Here is a 21,468-nt window from a genome sequence, read left to right as displayed (position 1 = left end):
ATAATAATAATAATAATAATAATAATAATAATAATAATAATAATAATGATAAAAGAGAAGACAGAATATCTTCTTATTACTACTAACATTCTAAATCACTGTGTTTGGATTGTCAGCAGTCAACAAAAATGAGTCCGGAGAGTTCACATTCACCCTGGTGTATGTGCGTGTGTGTTTGTTTGGTTTTCATTTTTACTCACGCAGGTACCTCCGAGTTTGTGGCTCTCGATCACGGCGGTGTTCGCTCCGAGTTCCGCCGCTCTCCGAGCCCCGGCCAAACCTCCAGACCCGCCGCCGATCACCAGGAAGTCGAAGCGGGTCGTCTCCGCTGCCGATGCCCGGTCAGATGCCATGCTGCGGCGGATCAGTTCGTATCTGCGAGGAGTGGAGAAGATTAGCTTTCGGGCAGTGAACCAAGTCGAAGCGTTGATAACTGCTAGCTGGCTCAAGAATATTGCCATAACCAGGAAGCTGTTTCCGGGTAACGAGGTAGGGACAGAATGGGAGGGTCAAGTGAAAGCCTCTGCTGTGTCATTGTGACTTGCAACAATGATGTGCAAATCCCAGAAACAGTTTCCACAATGCACACGGCGAGCCTCACATGGGCAGCTGTCCGGGGGCTACTGCAACAAAGCAGGTATTATCTGCTGCAACTGTTCGATTAAATAATACAGCTGTCGTGGAAATGTGCTAAGACCAATGGATATTCATTGACCAGACCTATGAACTATCAGAAACATATAGCTAAACTCACCTTCGTAAAGACACACACAGTAACCTGCGGATTGTTAAACCCTGCATGCTCCCATATGTTTACAAAGCATTTCGATCCATGTCAGCGATGGGAACGAAAAATGGGAACGTCAAAGTCTAAAACCGCACACAGTGAGGTGACTGTTTGCCTCTATAAACCTTCACAACTTCACAGATAACGGTCTATTCGCGTTAATTTCGGTGGAAGACGCCGACAGTGATGCGTTCCTCCTTAACAGCACGTTGTTCTGTCCTATATTTACGTCCCTACGTAAATTATACGCTGATATGTGAAGTGTCAATCTTTAAGAATCGCACTTGCGCAAGTCAGCCCGTTGTCAAGGCGACACAATTCGGGCAAAAGAGAACCGTCAAAGTAAAAGACACTTCCCGCAAATACGCTAAACTCACAATAAATATAATTTCTGTCAACTTTATGAACATTTATGATCTCAACCATAAATATTCAACTTTCTCAGTTATGCATTTTAGGTCACGATGCAATTGAAAAACATGTAATTCAAAAAAAATCCCCAAATGAGATTAAATGTAAAATTTCTATTTTAGTTTTTAAAATACCAGAACTTGCACGTCTTTGGAGTTTTTTTTTTAAATCTAACTACCGCAGTTCTAAATATCAAATCAGTGATGATCAGTTACTTAGTTATTAAATCTCGTAAAATAAAATATTGTTTTACTTTTATTTATTTGATTTGTATATTTACTTGATTAAAAATGTAGCACTACATAAAAAAAAACGATTCTCACTTCTGAGACAAAAACTTCAAATATAAAGTTAACATTCCATGCTTTTAAATTGAAAAGAAGACAATTATTTCCGGAATTGTATCCAATTGCTAGCTCTTGACAGCTAATAACAAGCTAACTCTGAGGGGATCCATTTGCTGCGGTGATATGCGTTAAAATCTCCCCGATCGAAGGTATTTTCACTGTTTTTACGATCTCTAAAACTATGTGACAGACCATAAACTGTTTCACTGCAGTCAAATTAGATGCATGCTAGACACTTGACTCATCTGAAAACATAAACATTAGGAGACCGGAGCGTCGTCCGGGAGAAGCTCCTGTTGGTTAGGGAGGGCCTTTTCCTTATGTTCAAAGCAGGCTAGCTCCTGACTGCAGATAGAGAATGCTAATAGGAATACATGCTTTCAGTCTGATTAACTTCCCGATTACTGCAAGGATGTAATGATTTATAATTTCGTGGATAGATAGCTGGATAAAATGCTGCAATAGCTGTATGTGAGGGGGAGGGGTTTATGGGCCTCCTCTTCATAAAGGCAGTGTTGTCTGTAAGGTTCACTGAGTGCTGTAGGTGTTCAAGCTCTCTCTTTTCATCTGCTCCATACAGGCAGGTACACCTCACTGACTTCTACTTGACTGCAGCAGTGTGGATCTTCCTGTGGACCAAACCCTGGATGTCAGGTGGACATCAATCAACTTTATGGAGTGAAGGACTTCGGTTGTTATCGGCGAGACCAAATGACCAGTAGAGTCCACCATGAAACCTGTGACCTATCAAAGCATACCATCATCTATGAATGGTGTCCATCCAAACATGGCGCTAGAGCGTCTTTTGGGCACCTCAAAGATGATGTACTGTGAGAAATGTGGCTTTACATCCACAGACCCTGTGGTGTTCAAGACGCACATGATCGAGCACGGGACGAGGTTTTACTGTTTTTATTGCAACGCCATGTACTTTAGTGAGGCGGAGCTGAACGAACACTTGAAGCAGCATACGTCAAAGTATCCATTCAAATGTCTCCACTGTGGACAGGGCTACATGAGGAAGAGGTGTATGATGAAGCACATTGACCGTTTGCATAGTAACAGCATAAATCAAGGACCTGCTAAGTCTGGCGTGACAAAAGCTCCGCCCGTTGCTGTCTCCAGTGCCTTAAGAAGTGCTCCCACTGCTGATTCGCTGCTGCCGCCTCCTCCTCGACCTGTCGTCCGGGTGGCTGTGCCGACCCCAACTGCGCCTGCTGCCAAATTGGGGAAAACACTGGACACAAACTTAACCAACACCACTAATGGCAACACAGAACGCTTGCCTCATTTAAATGGACTCAACAGGGCCCTTACAGTATCTTTACCAGAGGAGGTGAACATCCCTGCTGGTTGCTTGGTTGAACTTGTTGAGGTGAAAACTGTTAATGGGACTAAGGAACTGAAACTGCGGCTCATCTCGCAACAAGAAAATGAGTCTGTGATAAAGAACACAAAACCTGCAACTCTCCATGACCCTGGTCCGGAGAAGCCATTGTCGTCCACACTACATCACCCAAACACAATGAGGTCAGTAAGCACTAGCATGTGCACAGGCAGCAGGAAGCAAAGCGAAACAAAAACAATGGCAAACGTCGGCGTGAACTCTACGAGCAATCCAACAAATGTGGTAACTAAAGAGAAGGTTGTGCTGAAGAGGCCTTCGATGGACGTTATCAACCTGGAGTGTGACGCGGTCATCCCAAACAAAGTTTCCAAAACCATTCTCACTCCTATGCGGGAAGCAAATACTGGGATTAGAGTTACACAGGCGGCACCTGTAAACCACATCTCCTCGTCTTCAGGTGTCCTGTCTGGCAGAGGTCCTATCAGGTTGAATACTGGCCTGCATCCTGTCACTGCGGCAGCTAAAGTTTCTCAGAGGATTGTGGATGAGTGGAATAATGCAACTGTAGATCTCTCTAAGAGCATTCCACCCAGGAGGTTGTCCGACACAAATAGTGTTCAAGAAGTGTCAGCACTTGTGAAGCTGGGAGCTCGGGAAGTTCGCCTCAAGAGCAACTCTGCTTCTAAAGAAGACAAAGATGTAGTGTGCTTGGATCAGCAAAGCACACCAGCTTCAAAGTCTTTAAGATCTCCTGTTCCTCAAACCATTAAAGTGAGATCTCCTGCTGCTCTAGTCAATAAAGACAATCTTGCAAATCAAACTTTTCCAATAAAAAGCAATTTGATGAAACCCTCATCAGTAAATACCCCTGTCCTATCTAATCACACAGCCCCTACAATATCGACATGTATCCACGACGTTGGATGTAAAAACATAGCAAAAGATGGCGACGTCTTAGAGCCTCAGAGTTTTCCAGTTATCTCCTCTGTGTTTTCATTAAGCGAGCAGCCAGAGGAAAGCCAAGGTCCAATTGAACCACTGGTAATGGCTCTGAGAGGAATAGTGATGCATAAAAAACAGAGCACAAGTCAAGATCAGATCAGAAACGGCACAGATGAAAAGCTTAAGGCGCCAGCGTCAGGCCGATGCATCCAGCAGGCTGAAAAAAACGGGGTCTTCACCTGTGATGTGTTACTCACAGAGAAGTCAACTGAGTGTGTGAAAGTGAAAAAGGAGGTTAACCTTCAGCCACCAGCATTGACGCAAAACAACATTCACATCAAGAAAGAAGAAAATGGAGAAAAGATAGAAGACACTAACAAATGCAGCCACAGTCCTGATTTAACGCCTTCTGCATGTGAAGATTCTAAGCCTGCTTCACCTGTGGAGAAAACAAACGCTGTGGATAAAGTACAGCAAGCAGAGAAAGTCAAGGAGGACGAGTCCTCCAGGTTCTTGACCATCTCTCTTAAACGAGTTCAGGTTGGCATCTGGAAAAAAAGCAAGAAAGGACTTAAGGTTCGAATATCCAGAGACAAGACTCAGCTACCGGCAGGCAGCCTCAATGACTGTACAGTTATCTACCCCATGCCGCTGAAGGAGGACCAGCTGGTCAAGCGGCCAGGTCCGAACCAGCCGGTGGTGGTGCTTAATCATCCGAAGCCCCGGGCTTGTGTGCAGAGAACAAGGGCGGACTCCTTTTCGGACATGGGAGCCTCTGATGTGACTCCAAAGTGCCAAATTTTAAAAATGAGGCTAAGCAAAGGGATCGGACAGAGCTATGAAGTGATGGGATGTACTGTTAGAGACTTTCCCTGAATGTAGTGTTCCATCTGTGGACATGAGTGTACATTTATTATAAAAGTAGTGTTATCTTTGAAGTCTCAGAAAATATTAAGGCGGTTATTTTCTTAACGCAAAAAATATGGACATCAATGTTGTAAATTGTGTTATTCTGCATATTCAAGTGCAATGCAGGTTGATGCTTTTATGCCCAGGAATTGGACTGTGTGCCACTATAGACTCCATCAATTAGTTCTGAAAACTGTTCAAGAAGTCCGAAAGTCCGTTTAATGTATTATTAAATGTATTTTATTTAAAACCAGTTTTTATCAGTGACGTTCATCTGACGCAGACATGCAGCAACATGAAAATGGTTGAATTACAGGAGTTCATGTTACCTTTCACACAGAATATTGTGGAATATTCACATGTTTGTTATTCAGGATTGATAAAATACAAAACAACCTGAATCCAAATATTCACATCAACAGAGAAGTTCTAAATATATCTGAACAATATTTTTTTTTCATTGATGTTTGAAATTGCTACCATCAGTGACATGTTTTCATCGTTCAGGCACTCCATGATAATCCGTGTTTGAGAAATATTCTGTGCTTTTCAAAAGGTCATAAGTCACTGGTGAGTTCATCAAATGAAAATCTATGCTTTTGGAAAATATTCTGTGCTTTTCAAAAGGTCATAGGTCACTGGTGAGTTCATCAAATGAAAAGCTTCAATGAGAACGCTGCTGTAAGGTGTGAGAAGTAAAATTTAGACATAGACTCCTTAGTTTTCATGCTTGTTTGGAAAAGTTAATCATCACTGGGTGTTATGTGGAAGCGTTTAAGAAGTATTCTTAAACTTACAAAAAGTGTGACAAGAAGTGTAATAGTTGTACTTTACAACTTAAGTGTTTACTACTCTGTCATCCATTCATTAATGGTAGCATTTTGGGCGTCACCAGATGACATGAGGTGATTGAGAGCCTTTATGATTTTAGGGGAAAGTAATAATTTAGACTTAACACTAGTTAGGATGGAGGTAGATGTGGTAGAAACGGAAAAGAATGTGCATTACTTTATCTTACCATGTGTGAATTACCATAAAGGCTCTTGATTTTTGTGGACACAAAGTAACCAAATCCTTTACTATTTTGAGTTTCCCGTCTTATCTCAAACAAAAGATGTAAAGTTTTACAGAGAAAGAGATTAAGTGTATGAGGACGAAATAGACCCACATGTTTATTTTTTAAAAGCTTTTTTCTGTCTTGATGATAAATGTATTTATTCTTGAGTATTCCAAACCGGTTGTATATATTTTCTCAACATTTTAACTTGCATAATCTTTTGACCGGATCATTTTCAGATTATATTGCTTCTTATGGCAGCACGATGACACCTATTTGTTATATAATCCTGTCCTACAAGGTGCTAGACCAATAATTACATTCATAGTTTTTGGTTGCCCACGGACGATATTTATGGATGTTTTCTATTTCTTTTTTTGTTTATTTTTTGGTTATGTTGGTCATGTGTTTGTAAATAGACCTAAATATATAGACCCTATATGTATGTAAAATCAAATAATGGTGTTCATACTAAATAGAGAATGGCCACCACCTCATATCCCTCCTTACACTGCAGTATCTGAAGCTGCTGTGCAGTCACTGATATAAATTATTTCAAAGAGTCAGAAACATTTTACCTTGCCTTTACATTACTTCTCATTTGTGCTAGAGTTAGTCATCATGTAGTCCAAATGTGTTTTTGGTTTTCATACATGCTCAGTGTTTGTTATTATTGTGTTTCCTCCTTTTATAACAGTTGTGTAATTCCATATTTTCTAATAAAAACACAAGAAATATATTAATAACTGAGATGTTCTGTTTTCCTCTGCAAAAAAATGTTCGATCAGCTTTTAATTCACACTGTTTGCCCTCTCTAGTACACTCCTCTGTTTGCAAATACCAGACATGAGTTCTAGAAATAAAGCTAATGATGTACAGAAAGCTTGCATAGGCTGTGATATGTATGGTTGTGAAAATGTAAATCTAGAAAGATTACAGTTTCTGAAAAACCTTTGAAAACATGCATAGATCAACTTTACAATTTTTCTTCTGACATCTTGTGCAAGGGCCCTCAACTGTGGGAGGTCTTGATTGCAGTTAGCAAAAAAGGGAAGTCCTCATGAACATTGCTTCAACATTTCTTTATTAGAAATGAAACCTGACGATAGTGAACCAAAAGCAATATCCACTGACCTGTAAAGTAGGAAACTGAATCTTGTGATACGTTAATACTCAATCATGTTCCAGGTAGAAGTTGAAAGTAGGATTTACTAGTTGCCCTCAATGACCAGCCGGACAAGCTAAAAGTGATGAAATTCTTCATAATTATGCATTTAAAGACTAATAAAACTTGTTTTATATTCAGGTGTGTGCATGTGTTTGAATATTTATTGGAATTCAAATTGCCTGAAGTGCAATTAACTTGTTTGTTACTGCAGCTATCACGGGATTTCAACTGTTTGGCAGATTTTGAGTTCCAGGTTAGAGCAAAGACTGTCTTCAGGGTGTCTTCCTGGTTATTTTCCCAACTTCAATCAAGGCAAACTTTACATAAAAATCAGAGGCAAATGAATAAGAATAATTTTTATTATTGTTATTAGGAACAAATCATATACCAACTTCAATGTCATCATAAATTGTGCAACTGAAGATAACCAGGTCTCGGCACTCCATCCTGAACAACACCTATGTGCAACATTTTTCTCAGAAATTTAAAGGTATTGTGGGAAATAGCTTGAGATGAAAGCATTTTCTTGGCTGGAAGATGCAGACGTTACTGTAGGAGCTGTACAACATCACTTTTGGTTATTGGACATGTCAGCACACAGTTCTCTGGGCTTTTGCTGGTTGCTGTGTTTCTCCCGCTCACGAGTGTTATTGGAAAAATGGAATGGAATTTGATGATTCCTGCTACGGAATCAAACATCTAGAGAAAAACAGAGTTACAATAAATTTAAGACTTTCATGAGTACAATGTCTCCACGTAATTTTTTGAATTATAATACTTACATCATTTGATCGTTGGCCTGTTCCAAGTGCGTACTTCCCAAGGGACCCAATAAACCGGATTTTTACATTATATACTTTCTTCTCATGATACACGACCAATACCAAGGGTTCACTGTTGGTGTTATTGGAGCAGTCTCGAACTAAATATGCCCCATCCTATTATCAGAGTTAGTAAAAATAGAAAATAAGTTCAAGTTTCAAAACATTTAATTGAAAACACAGTTAAAAGTTTTGTTTTTGTTTTACTCTGCTGTTTGTAGAATGTGTTCCTCTTAGGTTTCTGGAGAATTAATATAAAAAGTAAGGACTTTCTAAATTTTCCACAAATAATAATCTAAATAATGTGGTGTGCATTTGTATTTAGCCGCTTTTGCTTTGATTCCCCTAAATAGAATCCAACAGAAATTGCTTTCAGAAGTCACCTAATTGATAAATTGTATTGACAATACACATGTTCATCACACTTTGCAGATTTTTATTTGTAAGCCTTTCCATAGACCATATGTCAGTTTCTTAAATAAAAATGATCACACAAATTCCCAATAAAATGCACTAAGTTTGTGGTTGTAGCGTGACAAAATGTAATAAAATAGAACAGGGCCATGAATATTCTTACGTATTGATATATTGCGATACCTTGTTCACCAGGTGCAAGGCGTGCTCAGCATCTGTGCGATTACAATGTCCAACATACCAGTCTTCCTCACAGTAGGTCTGTAATAACAAATGAGTTCATACTTCAGTTGTAAGCTGTTATTATTAAATGTAGGACAAATTATGAGTACAAAATGTTTGTACAGGACAACTTACGTTAGGCTTGTCCATTGGAAAAAAGTCATTTTGATCAATGTCTTCTTTGGTTTGAGGCCACTCATGGTGATGACGTCTGGACGCCATCCCTTCTTTCAATAGATGTAACCTGTGACTTATTTAACCAATTTTTAATAATGATTAAGATGATTTCTAACATAAATACTCACCTACACGTTGATGTGACCTGAAGACAAACATACAGCTATTCAGAAATTACATTGAGCATCACTTTTAGTAATGAATCTGATAATTAAATGCCCCACCTATTTTCTAAGTCATGAGTCTCCAAATCCAAAGAATGTCGTTGATGGCTCAGCATGCCTGGATCATCTTTAGTAGACTGTGGACCTAAAAGGATATTTAGGATAGTTACAACAACCCCAATGCTGCGTTCATGATTGTCATAGATTATTTTTAAGCCATACTTCTGGAATGTGATCTGAAGTCTGCCTGGGAAAATAAAAGAAAGAGAACACAATTGATGCAGGTTAAAGTGAAGTCTAAATCTATCTCTCAGTTAACTTTTTGCATGTTTCTTTTGGCAATTGCCCTTTGATCAATTTGAGGATCATTCCATTTATTTGCCTTGAATGTTGGAGGATTTCTTGTTACTTTTTTTTAGAGTAACTCAACTGTTTCTAAGTAATTTGTTAATACATAGTAAATTACTCTTAAGCTGCTTGATATGATCTAAAAATAATGAAAGCAAAAAAACAAAAAATAAAAATCAACAACTAGTAAACAAATACATTGTTTGCCATTTTTATTTCTCTCAAAACCCAATGTAAAAAACTTAAGCAAAACAAACCAAAATAAAAAAAGCATATATTAATCAGTGTGAAAATTTTTTAATTTTAGCAGTCTGGCTCTTTGAAAATAAACTTCAGTTAAAAGAGGGCTGGCTCATGACTTTTGCCCAGCAACAAAGAAACCTATGGAAAAAACTGGCTCTGATTATAAAAATAAAGTAGGATGAACTTACCTTTTCAGTGTTTCTCATTTGTCTACTGAAACCAAAAGACCACAAGACATCAATAGAAAGTGTTATTCCACATCAGCTGAGATTTTACCAACCAGCAGATGGAGACATTGCTATACTTTATAATCAGTACCAAACTGCGTAAGGCAGTGGTGCTGACATCCTGCATGCTTTAGTTCTCTCACTGGTTTACCACACCTGGATCAAATGGTGACTCATCAGAACACCAAAGAATAACATTGACATGCTGAAAAGTTTGTTACTATCACCAGCGAGAGAACTAAAACATTCAGGATGCCGGCCCTTGAGAACTGGCATAAAGTCTTGATCAAGTAATGGCATCGTGGACTGTACTCACTCACTCCTGCAGGTTTCATGTACAGCCAGCCCAGCAAGGTTGTCAGATACATCCAAGGCAGAAGATGGGTGTGGCAAAGAACTTCTGCAAAGCATAGAATCTCTATAAATCTGCTCAGCTAAAGTTAAGGAGGAAGACTTCAAGTAAATATTTATGTAATCACCTGTGAGAATGCTGTCAAATTTGAAAAAAAAAAAAAAGATGGAGAGGAAACATGTATTTAACAAGTCCAAATCAAAACATTAATAAAATTATTTTTATTACACAGATGTTTACTTGCTCTTCTGGGTTCAAAGGTAGGGGCCTCCTATCTGTGAAAGCAGCGTGTGATTATTTTGATTATTTGAGTTTCCCGTATTAACCAGAGCGATAGCATGTTCTTTTCGGTATTGAATGGTCTTACCTAGTTTAACTTTTTGCCGTCCTGGCTTTATGTCTCTATTTACAACTGGAACTGAAGTGCAAAAACAGAAACAGCAGAAATAAAATTGAGATATTAAAGCACAAATCATAGTAATTAGTTTAAGAATGAATTTACAGTAATACTACAGGAACTCAAATGTCCTGCAAAGATACTTTTTAAAATACCTTTTATTGGTAAGACTTCTTTATAAATACAAAATTGTACCAAAAAAAAGAATGTGGACACTAAATCTGGCTACTAAACAAGTACAATCTCTTGCATGCAGGCAAAGTGGTTGTAAAGTGTTTGAAGACAACATTAATGTTTTGGTGTGGCCATTATAAAATTCTTATCAAAAACCGAGAGAGAAATTGTGGGCAGATCGTAAAAGGTGTGTGATTCAAACGGCCTACAAACCTGACTGAGTCACACCAGTTCTGTCTGAGCCAGAACTCCAGTAAACTATTGTGAGAAACGTCTGGAAATGAGCCCTAAATGTTTGACCCAAGTAATACAAAGGCAATGCTACTACATACTGAGAAAATGCATGAAAACTTCTGATTTGGACATAAATAAAACAAAAACTGTCATATTATTTCCCACATTATTGTGGCATTTAGCGAATGGAAATTATTTTGTAAATTCTCACAGAAATAAAACAAGAGAAGTTTAGTGAGGAAAACACACCATGTGTGAAAATGCCATATTCAAATCAAACTAAGAATTCATGGCAAGACTTTAAAGGCAGTATCCATCTTAAACTGGATAAGCACGGGGCAAATATTCATGTGAATAGATGTTTAAAGCTGGTGCAGACATTTCTGAGAGATCTATGACCCATTGACCCAGGATGTCTAAAAACACACTTAAAAAACAAGTGTTATTCAGTGATATACAATCCCAATATAATACAATGAATTCTGCTTCTGTAACATGACAGGATTTTAAAAAGCACAGCATGTAAAGTAATGAACATTTAAAGTGCATAAGACTAGTTTACCTTTATTTTGAGGGGTCTCTCTGGGCGGACATCTCGGAAGGGGTCTTGGCTGATTGGTTGAAGAGCAGAACAGCATTTAAAAGCAATACAGAGGTGCAACGGAAGTAATTTACAAGCAGTGAAAACAAGGCTTACAGAAGAGATTGATGACAGGTTCTGAGCAGATGATGGCCACTGAACATCCCTGTCTTGAAGGCAAATAAAAGTGTCATATTATTTGTTGGCAATGGCAGAAGTTTCATTTTCATTTTAGTTCTTATCAAAACCCCGTAACTTGGTCAATGCCATACCCTGTTTTGCGCAGAAATAATAAAAAAAAATCACTCTGATTGCCGATGGAGACTGGTGCAAGTGTAAACATTTAAAAGATGCATTGGGTACATGGTTGGAGACATGCAGCTGTGAAGCCCCTGGCTGATAGCCACATCCATACAGGAGAGAAAAGCCTGTCTGCTCCCATTACTCTTTCCTCCTCCTCGGCTCCTGGATAATTGTAACCTCCCGCAGTCTGACTCAGCCAACAGATGGCCCTGGAGACCCACTAGCAGATCATGCTCACTCAGCATGAGCTCTCAGTCGGAGCCACACTCCTTCCAGTCTCACCATGCATTTAGCCAAGCTGTTTTTACTTCTTTTTGCAAGAACTTCTTACAGACTCTTTCTAATTATATGCACAAGCACATAGTCAGCCCCTGAGTCTTGGCTAAAGTGTAAAGCACAACTTTAAGCAGCTGTCGCACTGTTTCTTATCTTGCCATGTGTATTGGCTTTTTTTTTTAAACATGTGTAATCTGGGTGTGGTGAAAAAATTCCTCCATAAAACAATGGATTTTTTGAAAGATGAAATCATCATCTTGAAGAACGTGAGTTGTTTTGATGTGGTTTTTGGATGTGCGAGAATTAGTTGCGAGAAATTCAGATATTTCATTTATTTATTTATTTTTAATATTAAAGAATTAACTGACCATCTGGGAATGAAACTGCAATGCTTCCCAAATTTCCCCAAACAGTTTGATAATTACTAGCCAAATGAATGTTCATGTCGAGCTTCTGTTCGGTTCATTCATAACATTTGAAGTGAAATGAGGGGCATCTGTTGATGTACTCTTTGGCTACACATAAAACACACCGTTTTCTTGTATGACATCAGGAAATAAAAAAAAAACAATTTGCCAAGATATCAAAAAGACAACTGTGGCCTGTCAGACATCTGATTCATTCTGATTCCTTAAGATGTAACTATGAACAGGATGGAAATGTCTGGTCTAAAAACTGATCAGGAAGGAGACAGATCCTTTGTCTGAGAGATTAACTGTATCAAAGATAAAAATAAAAGACCTTGTGAGCTGCGTTATTCACAGTGAAATGAGTCCTTCCCCATATTGGTGAACTTCCCAAACACACGCCATCATGAGGAAAGGACATCCTCAAGAATCCCAAGACAACAGACAGGATGTTAAAGGACAGGAAGTTTGGGACATAAGTGTGTCCAAAATGGACAATGAAACAAAACACACCAAGAAATTAGTAACAGAACTGTAAGTAAGCCAAATTTTCAAAGTGTCCATCAAAGAACCCATGAACTCGGTTCCGCAGAAAATTTGTGAACAAAGTTGAAAAGGTGTTTGAGAGAAAGATGATGCTCAAATCTGACCCAGTTAACTTAGGCCAGTCTGGAGGAATGGGCCAAAATGACAACATGCTATTGTCATGTAAAGTCATGTAAGTCGTGAAGTTTAAAAGACAAGGCTACTGTTGTGGAAAAAAAACTACTTTACCAAGCACTGTCAGGTGAAATCACTCAATCAGGTTTATTCATATATTGTGCACAATACAGAGAGCTCATAGGACAATCAATAATGACGCAGGTCTGGATGAAAAGCTCCGCCAGGCAGAGACAACACCTGATTTTATACCAAGGATAAGGAATTCAAAACAAGGGGCGAGACAGTCTGGTTCTGATGCAGCTGTAGAAAACAACTTTCAACATTGTACATGTAACCCAAATAGTTATTTTGGTGAGAGTTCACCAGCATTTCATATTACATGATCAGCACATGTTAAATTGTAGTAATTTTCCACCACACTACTCAATTCTTAGGAAATTAATGCACATTTCTAATAAGTGGAAATTATTTTTATAATTGGATGAAAAGTGTAGTTCAATATAATGTATTACAGTATTTTACCTGTTGATATAGTGCATGGAAATGTCTTTTAACTGTATCTGCCCTGATTTATGTAGTTTACCTCTAAATAGACATAAGTATTTAACATTATATTAGATTTTTGTACTTGAATTTTTAACGCTCTGTTAGATTTTTTTATGTTGATTTGTTCAACAAATATAAACAATAAAATCTATGACAACATATTCATCTTTCTTAATTTGAAATTTCACTCTCCCTGGAAAAATCAAGTATTCATCTTCGGGCTTGTACATTTTTATTTGAGAAGATATGAGGTGGTCTGCATGCTAATAACCAGGGAGAGCTACTGAGTTCTGGACTTTACAAGCTAAATCATAGTTGCAAAAACAGGAGAGTACCACAAACATACACTCGTATTTTGGAGAGATTTAAGAAGAAGTGAAATATTGCATTGCAAGATGTACATTATTTCTCTGTTCTTACCTGCATACTCTCTCTCATCATTTATAGGCCTAGCAGGAAATATGCGCACATTGTGCACTTCCTCCTGGTCATCCACCACATCATACTCAGGCTCCATCTTGCCGTCAATGTCACCACATGTCAGAGCTCTGTTCCGGTCTGCTTTGAAGCGATCCTGCAAACAGTGAATTGCAGCTACTTTAGACTATGCTTGTTTCCAGAAACGGGAGCCTGTGGTCTTAGAATGCTTAAATTCTTCTCATTACAGTACAGGTACAGTAAAATATTCTGTGCCATTGCTTTTTCAAATCTAAATATGTGCTTACTGAAAAGCACAGGAAGATGTGAAGTGTTGCAACACAACCTGCTTGTCCGCCAGGGATTTCCTTTTTGAAGCTTTTGACTCACATTGACTCACTCTTGCATTCAGCCTCAGAGAGGTAGCAGCATTCTGCTGCACAATTTTAAATAATGAGCACATTGTTTCAGTCAGAAAATAGATTATGCCTCAGACTTTAAGATTAAACAACGATGGTATGGCTGGACGAATGCATTTGATTGTGACAACTACATGTACTCTATTGCAAAAAATCTTGTGCAAGCCTAAGTCCTATGATTTTCTATGGAATGATTAGCTTTGATTATACCTTGCCAAACACACAGTAGCCTACCTATGCAGTTTCCAACATGCTGACCCGGGATATAAAACATGCTCTTTGAAGAGATGTTGGAATAACTAGAGGGATATAAAACTGAGGCAATTTTAAAGTTTTTCAATCATTGCGAGCTTCGTGTGTCAGAGTTTTGTGCCGTTGTTGGAGGCAAAAAAGCACAGAGACTTGATTTTTACACTGTAAATGCCAGAGGTTTCACAGTTTAATTAGTTTCTCTTCATAGAGTTTTTTGCTGCTGTCAGTGAAGCAAATATTGAACCTTTAGTTGTTAAATAACACTGGTTTAAAGGAAAGAAGTCATTTAAACCAGCTTAAAGGACTGGTTTATAACTGGTTTAAAACACCAGGACAAATAATTTAGACCTATGCAGTGTATACTCTGATTCTCATCCAACTACACCTGGAAACCCCTGTGAACTTGGAGGAATAAATGAGCATAGAGACTGAATGGATGAATGGATTTCCTCATAATTCAAACGAGTGCTCGCTTCTGAAGTGTTTGAACTAACACTACTAAATACATGGCAATGACACAATGTGCAATAAAAACTGGATAGTCTTGTAGAATAAAAATTAATGCCTGTGTCATGATAACAGATAATGTTCAATGGGCCTTTTCAGCAAAAATTATTAGATCCTGCTGTCCATCATCCCCATTATCTGTTCCTCGGCTCATTGAAGCAACACGTCATTATTAAAGGTACTCAACACATAATTATAAAGAATTACCGTACTCCAACCCCTTATATTGCACAACTTCTGTGTTTCAGTAACTGAGCATTGTGGACATAGCTCCAAACAAATAGAGGGAAGACAGAAAGACACGACTGTGGACGTACGACAAGTTTGCAAAATTTAAATTAAACAGCAAGCAAGACAAAAAATTCCCAAAACAGCTGCTGTAATTTTCAGTCAAACACCCAAAATAATCCCTGTGGCTTATGTGTTATATTTACAGAAAATTAACAATTTTAAAGAGTTTCAGCCGACTCCAAAGGTTCCCCCTTGGGAACATTCATGTGGAACCAGAGTTACTGGAGCACCATAACTCACCATTATCACAGCGAACTCATAGCTGCTCCTTCTCACCGCGGCTAACGAGGGAGAAAAACAGAAATGAAAAACATCATTAGTTGGTTGTTCTGCTAAAGAATGTGTCCTTCCAACTCAGTTTGTTCTTGGATTTGTCTTCCTCAACAGTCAGACATGCAGAGGAATGGGGTCTTTAGAAGCAGCACGCTGCGCTTTTCGTGGTTCCCTGCTGCTTTCAGTGGGGGTGCAGTCTTTGCTCTTCGCATCAGGAGAAGTCTGAATTCATTTTTTTTTATTTCAGTATTTTTTACTTTATCAAACTCAACCACTGAATAGCTTCATTAGATAATTTGCCTAGTTAAAAGTATAAAATCTTAATCTCTTGTTTAATCATAAGTTAACATAATTTCACACATATTTTCTTGGTGTTAAATATGTCACAAGTTGGATTTCTTAATGATTTCATCCTGATGTTTATTTTTAGATGAATTTATCACACAAAATGATCTTGTAAGTCTTCAAGTATGAAGCAATATCCCCATGTTAGTTTCACTGCACTCTTCTTTAGATGTTTTTAGAGCATTACTCCATCTGTACCGAGTTTCTGATGGGTTTTTTTTTAACTTCAGGAAGATGTATCCTTTTAAATGTACGCATTTCAACTTTTGTATCTATTCAAAATCTCCACTGAAAGCTCTTCTTCCAAATTTAGAGTGATTTCAAATTGAGGCTTAAATAGAGTTGCTGCCCAGTAAAGGTCACAAATCACATCACAGTTTATTTCAGCACTAAGTGTTAATAAACGTCATGTGGCAATCATGTAAAAATCTAAATTCTTACATTTGTCTTTACTTAGCAGGGTTATAAGACAAACCACAGATTCAAGAAGAAAACTTCTTGTGCACACAAAAGAATAGCGACTAATAGAGTAAGAAATGTTTTTCTAGTCTTCTTATTCAGTACGATATGTCAAATAATTTAATCTTAAAATAGGAGAAAGTTATATGACCCTGAGGAAACAAAACACGTATTTATGCTTTAAAACATTTGTAGATAAAATTCTTAAGATTTGCTCTAGAAACGGGCTGTTTATCAAAATTGAACAAAGTCTACCTTAAAATTAGCTACATTGTGGCGGCAAACAAAAATGTCTAATTTGGCTTTCAAGTTTTATAATGTCTTTTTTTTTTGATCACTCAAATAATCACAATAAACTAATTTGAACTGGTGATCAGACGGCTATATTTGGGGAAACTACCATTTTGAAAATGTATGGTTCAAAAGCACAGCAATGTTTTATCGTATGTTTCTTATGGCGAAAAGATTTTTACAGAAATTCCAGATAAATTAGCCAGAGTTTTGTTTTGTTCAACTGGTTGATGCATATAGAAAAGCACAACTTCCCCTTCCTCAAATGTTGCTGTGCACTGCAGATCAGCCGACTGAAAAAGGGTTCTACATCTATTAATTTATTTTTTTGGTAATAAACAAGTTTGACTGTTGGGAAATACTTCTGTTATATCTTACTTTAATCCATTCTGTTACCTTTTAATTATTCTTAATTTATATTCTATTTCTATTAAAAAACTTCACACAAAAATAAGAACTTGTAAAAATTACTGATAAGTTTTAAATATTTTGATCATTTTCAATGGTCTTGTTTTACTAATCAATTATCTTTTTAATCAATTATTTTTTTCTGCAGCACTATGCTTTATTTTTGTATGAAACATGCTGTGTAAATAAAGCTGGTTTGGTTGTATCAAAATAATGTCAATGAGGTACTATCAATACTATTTTCATCACCATATTAATATTATCTTAGCAGCAGTATAAACGATTCTTGTTCCTCTTTTGAAAGATAGCTAACAAATATTTATATATTTCATCTTTAATTTTTGTCTTAAAGTCTTAGACACAGACCCCAGCTTTGTTTAGTTCTACTGAACCAAAGTCAGTCTTGTCAGCAAAGGTAGGATCAGATGGGATTTAAACCCCTGCGGATTGTCAGACTGAAAGACATTCTTTATCAAATAATTTATGTTTTTCTCTTTCTGGAGTCTCTAACTCTGTAAGTGATACATAGGAGAATTTATTCATTATTAAAACTCCCCTTCTCTGCAATTACCAGGTTTTAAGTCCACTTAGCTGCGTGGACAAGTGAAACAGAATCAGGAAAGACATCCAACCCAAAATAGATGCTAGGAAAATTTAGTAAAAAAAAAAAAGAAAAAAGAAATAGAAAATGCCAGCAGACACTAAAGGCCACCAGCTCACATTTCTAAAGGAAAACTGTGTCTCAGTAGTCTCAGATTTGGCACTGAGGTACAACGCTCAGTGGGAGCCGCCTGGCTTCTTCACAGAGCTTACTGAGACACGCAGAGTGGGGTGAGATGAGGTGTATGAAATGGAGGAGGGATTAAATAGAAGGAGTTAGCATCTGAGGATGAGGACTTACTCTGGAAAATGAACTCTGGCCTCACGGGAATGGGTGCAGAGGATTTTGCTGGATCATAACGACCTGACTTCTCAAGGATTTGTGACCTGGCTTTGCTTTGTGTATCAAGAAAGCATCAGCTGTAGAGATCCAGTAAAGGTTTGATCTCTCAGAAATTATAGTAAGGGCATTCAAAAAGGATGCACTGTGGGTAAAGGAATTTTAATAAGGCTATGTTGGCATAACATATTTATATATGCATTACGAGAGTTACAGTTAAGTTTATTTAAATCTTGGGCAGATTTAGGTTTTAAGGCAATCGTTTTAATTTAGCCAACTTCCCTTTTGTTACTGGAAGTTATAATGATGTTATGGAGTCATGCAGCAACTTGAATCTGATAGGAAATCTGTAGGGCATTTAAGATGAGGTCATGGCAAGAGGGCTTCCTACTAATGATTTCCAACAAACATACCGTTCTTAAAATGTACATAAAAATACTTTATTTTTTTCAAAACAATTATCCTTTTACATTGTTTTAATACCATTCGAGAGATGTTGGTCTCATTTAAGGGAAAATCTTTTCAAATATCAATGCCAGAGTATGACTAGTTTAATCCTGAACCAGTAAGAAATTTGTTTTAATGAATTACAATTTTATTTGGTTTAATATAGATATATTATGAAGCTTTAAATGGAACATAGTTGCATTTTGCTTTGTTACGTAACTACATTTCCATATAAAATGGAATTACCATGATGTGCATATGTGAGATTCTCAACTTCTGTAGGAAATCTATAAAGTGTTTCCCATCTCTCCATTCTTTTTTTTTTTTATTATCCATTTTTAACCTAGATAAGCAAAATTATAACCTTACTTCAGGTTATAATTTTGCAGAAATACTCAATTCGAAGAATAGGAATAAAAATTTAGTCAACTTACCTTTTCTGAAGACTTGAACAAAAGTGCACACCTGCGTCAGCAGGCATCCAGCAAACTCTGCGTCTTTAGTTTGTATTCGGCAACAGAAATAAAAACTCTGCAGTTTTTCTTCTTCTGCCGTACACCGAACAGCAACACTTGAGTGGCTTTTCTGTGAGTGACGAGCAGCCCACTGTAACCTAAAATGACTTCCTGTCTAGTGACTTACTGCCATACTACCTGAGGTGTGTGTTTTAGACAATGTGTACGACTTCCTGAGCTGTGTTCTGTGATAACATGGCATTTCTTGCCATGCTAAATGCTGGCAGTGAACAGAATGAGCAAAATATTCATGAGAAGCATTGCTTTTCAAATCTGCATCTCTCTATGATAACCATCTTCTTTAAATAAAAAAAAAAAAATCAGTAATGCTTCCTATGTTCTGTTTTTGACACCTTGTTCTTTGCTTTATGTGTATCATCACTTTTGCCCAACAACCAGTCAGGAAATCTATGTATTCATCAGAACATTACTTCTTTAAATCAGGCTTATAGCAGTGTGTCACAGCATCGGTTATTTCTGTTGAGGTGACATTTCAGCTTCTGCTTTACTGGCTACAAAAGGAAGCGGGGTGACATTTTGCTCTTCGCATTTCCATCTGCTTTTATTTCTGCATCAAACAAGAAGGTGAACCGAAATTTAAATGTGTGACTACTTTTAATTAAAGGTTAACCTTTCAAAGCGACATTACTCTTCAGCGCGATCATTTTATTTTGGAAAATAAACATCAAGTTAGGTTGTAAACGGCTCCAAACAGTTACAAACGGAGATTTGTAACTTCAGAAAGGAGCTGGCAGAGCAGCTGAGACTAAAAACAGGCATAAAAAGCAGCTTTGTTGTGAATATTTCACCGGAGCTGGATTTTATATCTGAGGATAAAAAAAGTTAACAAATTGATGATATGAGAGATGAAGGGGCAGACATTACACATTATTTTTAAGAAAACATAAACAACAAATTAACATGGTTCAATTTGTAACGTTTCAATCAGTCTTAAAAATCTGGTTTATTCACTTCTTAATTCATCCATCCATCGTCTATACCTGCCTAAGCTTTCAGAGAGGGCTAATCATTATCTGCAGGGATCATTGGGCTCCACATTGATCAGGTCACAAGTCCAACACAAGGCAACACAGAGACACACAGGAAAAACAACCCAGGGGGTTCTTTAGGAACAACATCACTACATTATTCTACTGATTCTGAAATACTCAGCTACATTAGACTGAATTTGGTTTACTTATGAAATAGTCGTTGCAGCAACACCCTTTTCTGAGCAAACATGGCGACAGTATAAAAGAAATGCTTTCCTTTAACAGGAAGAACCCTTCAGCCGAACCTCATTAGGAGCAACAGCAGCCTATTGTAAATCACTGGGAATAGAGAGAGTGGACGGAGCCACTGTGTTATGGTCCAGGAGGTTTTCCTATGAAAAACTCCTGGACTTACAATATATGTATTGTAATACTGACTTGTAACATCTCTTAACTTGGACAGAGACAAACCAAACCAAAAGAAACCAGAAAGCAGTACAATTTTATTGAATGCCTGTACATTTTATACTTTTATAATAACTTCACAACATGCAGACAGTTGTACTCCAGCTGAGAAATGTTTTTGAGTTCACAAATGCAACTTACAGTAAAAAAAAAAGCTAAACTGTTTAATAAACTAGACACAATATATCGTCTCTTTTATTTCCTAGAGTGAATTAGGCAAATATGTTTGTAGAGCAAACTTTCCCTGACACTGCAAGGCAACCAGACATACTTTACAATAAAAATGATTGACATAAGCATTCATATGGAAACACATTAGAATTCTTGTTACATCAAAAAAGAGACCAAAGTAAAACATTTTGAGGAGATTTTGGTTTAGTTAGTGATTTCAGAAACGTTTTTGACGGTTTCTGCAAAGATGTTTGACCACTTTTTTACAATCACTCTTCTCTGCGTTTGCAAAGCAGAGTTGTTGTCATAAAGTTGTATTCAAATTCATCTTCCTGTCTGCAGTGGGTGTGAGGCCGGCGCCTCTTTTCTAACAGCGATGCAGCACTAGCGCACAAGGTCAGCTTCTCTCCTGTGGTTTCTTCTGCAATGGTATAGCCTGACTTCCTGTGAAAGATTACCATCTCGCCTCTCATATTCTCATTGATACTTATCTTTTGAGCCGCTAACACCAACTCCCCAAACATCTCCACGTCTCGGCCCCCAGTGACAGCTCATCGGCTAGTCAATCTGGCAGGTCATTCTGTGTCCTCAACATGCCCTCGTCCCCCCCAGACTCATCCTTGTCCCAACAGCCAAAAAATGAGCCTGCTGTGTCCTGGACCTGTCAGGAAGAAATAGGATCCACAGTCCCGCTCTAGGGTGTTAGCAACACAGAAGTTTAAAGTGGGTGAAAAGCACATCGAGATGATTTTTTTTTTT

General features: G+C 37.7%; 3 protein-coding genes across 6 annotated transcripts in view; 1 reads left to right on the top strand and 2 right to left on the bottom strand.

Annotated features, from left to right (window-relative positions):
• gsr (glutathione reductase) overlaps window positions 1-1,064 on the bottom strand; it is a 5,945-nt gene extending 4,881 nt beyond the window's left edge. The window contains exons 1-2 of one of the 3 annotated variants that reach the window (XM_055030826.1): window positions 755-1,064; window positions 201-375 (exon numbers count right to left, since the gene is read on the bottom strand). In XM_055030826.1, coding sequence (XP_054886801.1) covers window positions 201-375; window positions 755-801 — 222 coding nt within the window. In that variant the 5' untranslated portion in view covers window positions 802-1,064. Of the gene's footprint in view, window positions 1-200; window positions 497-754 lie in introns of those variants that run through there. The other 2 variants (XM_055030825.1, XM_055030827.1) reach the window with 2 other exon arrangements.
• On the top strand, window positions 416-4,997 carry LOC129360520 (uncharacterized). 2 transcript variants are annotated; one of them, XM_055030824.1, is made up of 2 exons: window positions 416-489; window positions 2,126-4,997. In XM_055030824.1, exon 2 carries the CDS (start codon window positions 2,276-2,278, stop codon window positions 4,709-4,711), a length of 2,436 nt encoding a protein of 811 aa, XP_054886799.1. In that variant the 5' UTR covers window positions 416-489; window positions 2,126-2,275; the 3' UTR covers window positions 4,712-4,997. The 2 variants fall into 2 exon arrangements, with proteins under 2 accessions (XP_054886799.1, XP_054886798.1); XM_055030823.1 differs by lacking the exon at window positions 416-489 and adding an exon at window positions 1,611-1,694.
• Window positions 4,998-7,302: 2,305 nt separating this feature from the next.
• On the bottom strand, window positions 7,303-21,170 carry LOC129360601 (cytokine-dependent hematopoietic cell linker). The gene is made up of 18 exons (XM_055030927.1): window positions 21,095-21,170; window positions 19,001-19,192; window positions 15,644-15,684; window positions 13,938-14,091; window positions 11,440-11,492; window positions 11,305-11,353; window positions 10,305-10,355; window positions 10,166-10,212; window positions 10,065-10,075; window positions 9,902-9,985; window positions 9,547-9,571; window positions 8,990-9,014; window positions 8,828-8,912; window positions 8,732-8,748; window positions 8,562-8,653; window positions 8,388-8,465; window positions 7,752-7,907; window positions 7,303-7,668 (listed from the first exon to the last, which is right to left on the bottom strand). The coding sequence occupies exons 1-18, from the start codon at window positions 21,168-21,170 to the stop codon at window positions 7,516-7,518; spliced, it is 1,389 nt and encodes a 462-aa protein (XP_054886902.1). The 3' UTR covers window positions 7,303-7,515.
• Window positions 21,171-21,468: the final 298 nt, after the last annotated feature.

Source organism: Poeciliopsis prolifica, unplaced genomic scaffold (genome assembly GCF_027474105.1).
Source record: "Poeciliopsis prolifica strain line A6 unplaced genomic scaffold, Auburn_PproV2 SCAFFOLD006, whole genome shotgun sequence".
Lineage (NCBI taxonomy): Eukaryota > Metazoa > Chordata > Actinopteri > Cyprinodontiformes > Poeciliidae > Poeciliopsis > Poeciliopsis prolifica.
The sequence above is the reverse complement of the archived record's forward strand: the minus strand, read 5'-3'. Positions and strand labels throughout refer to the sequence as shown.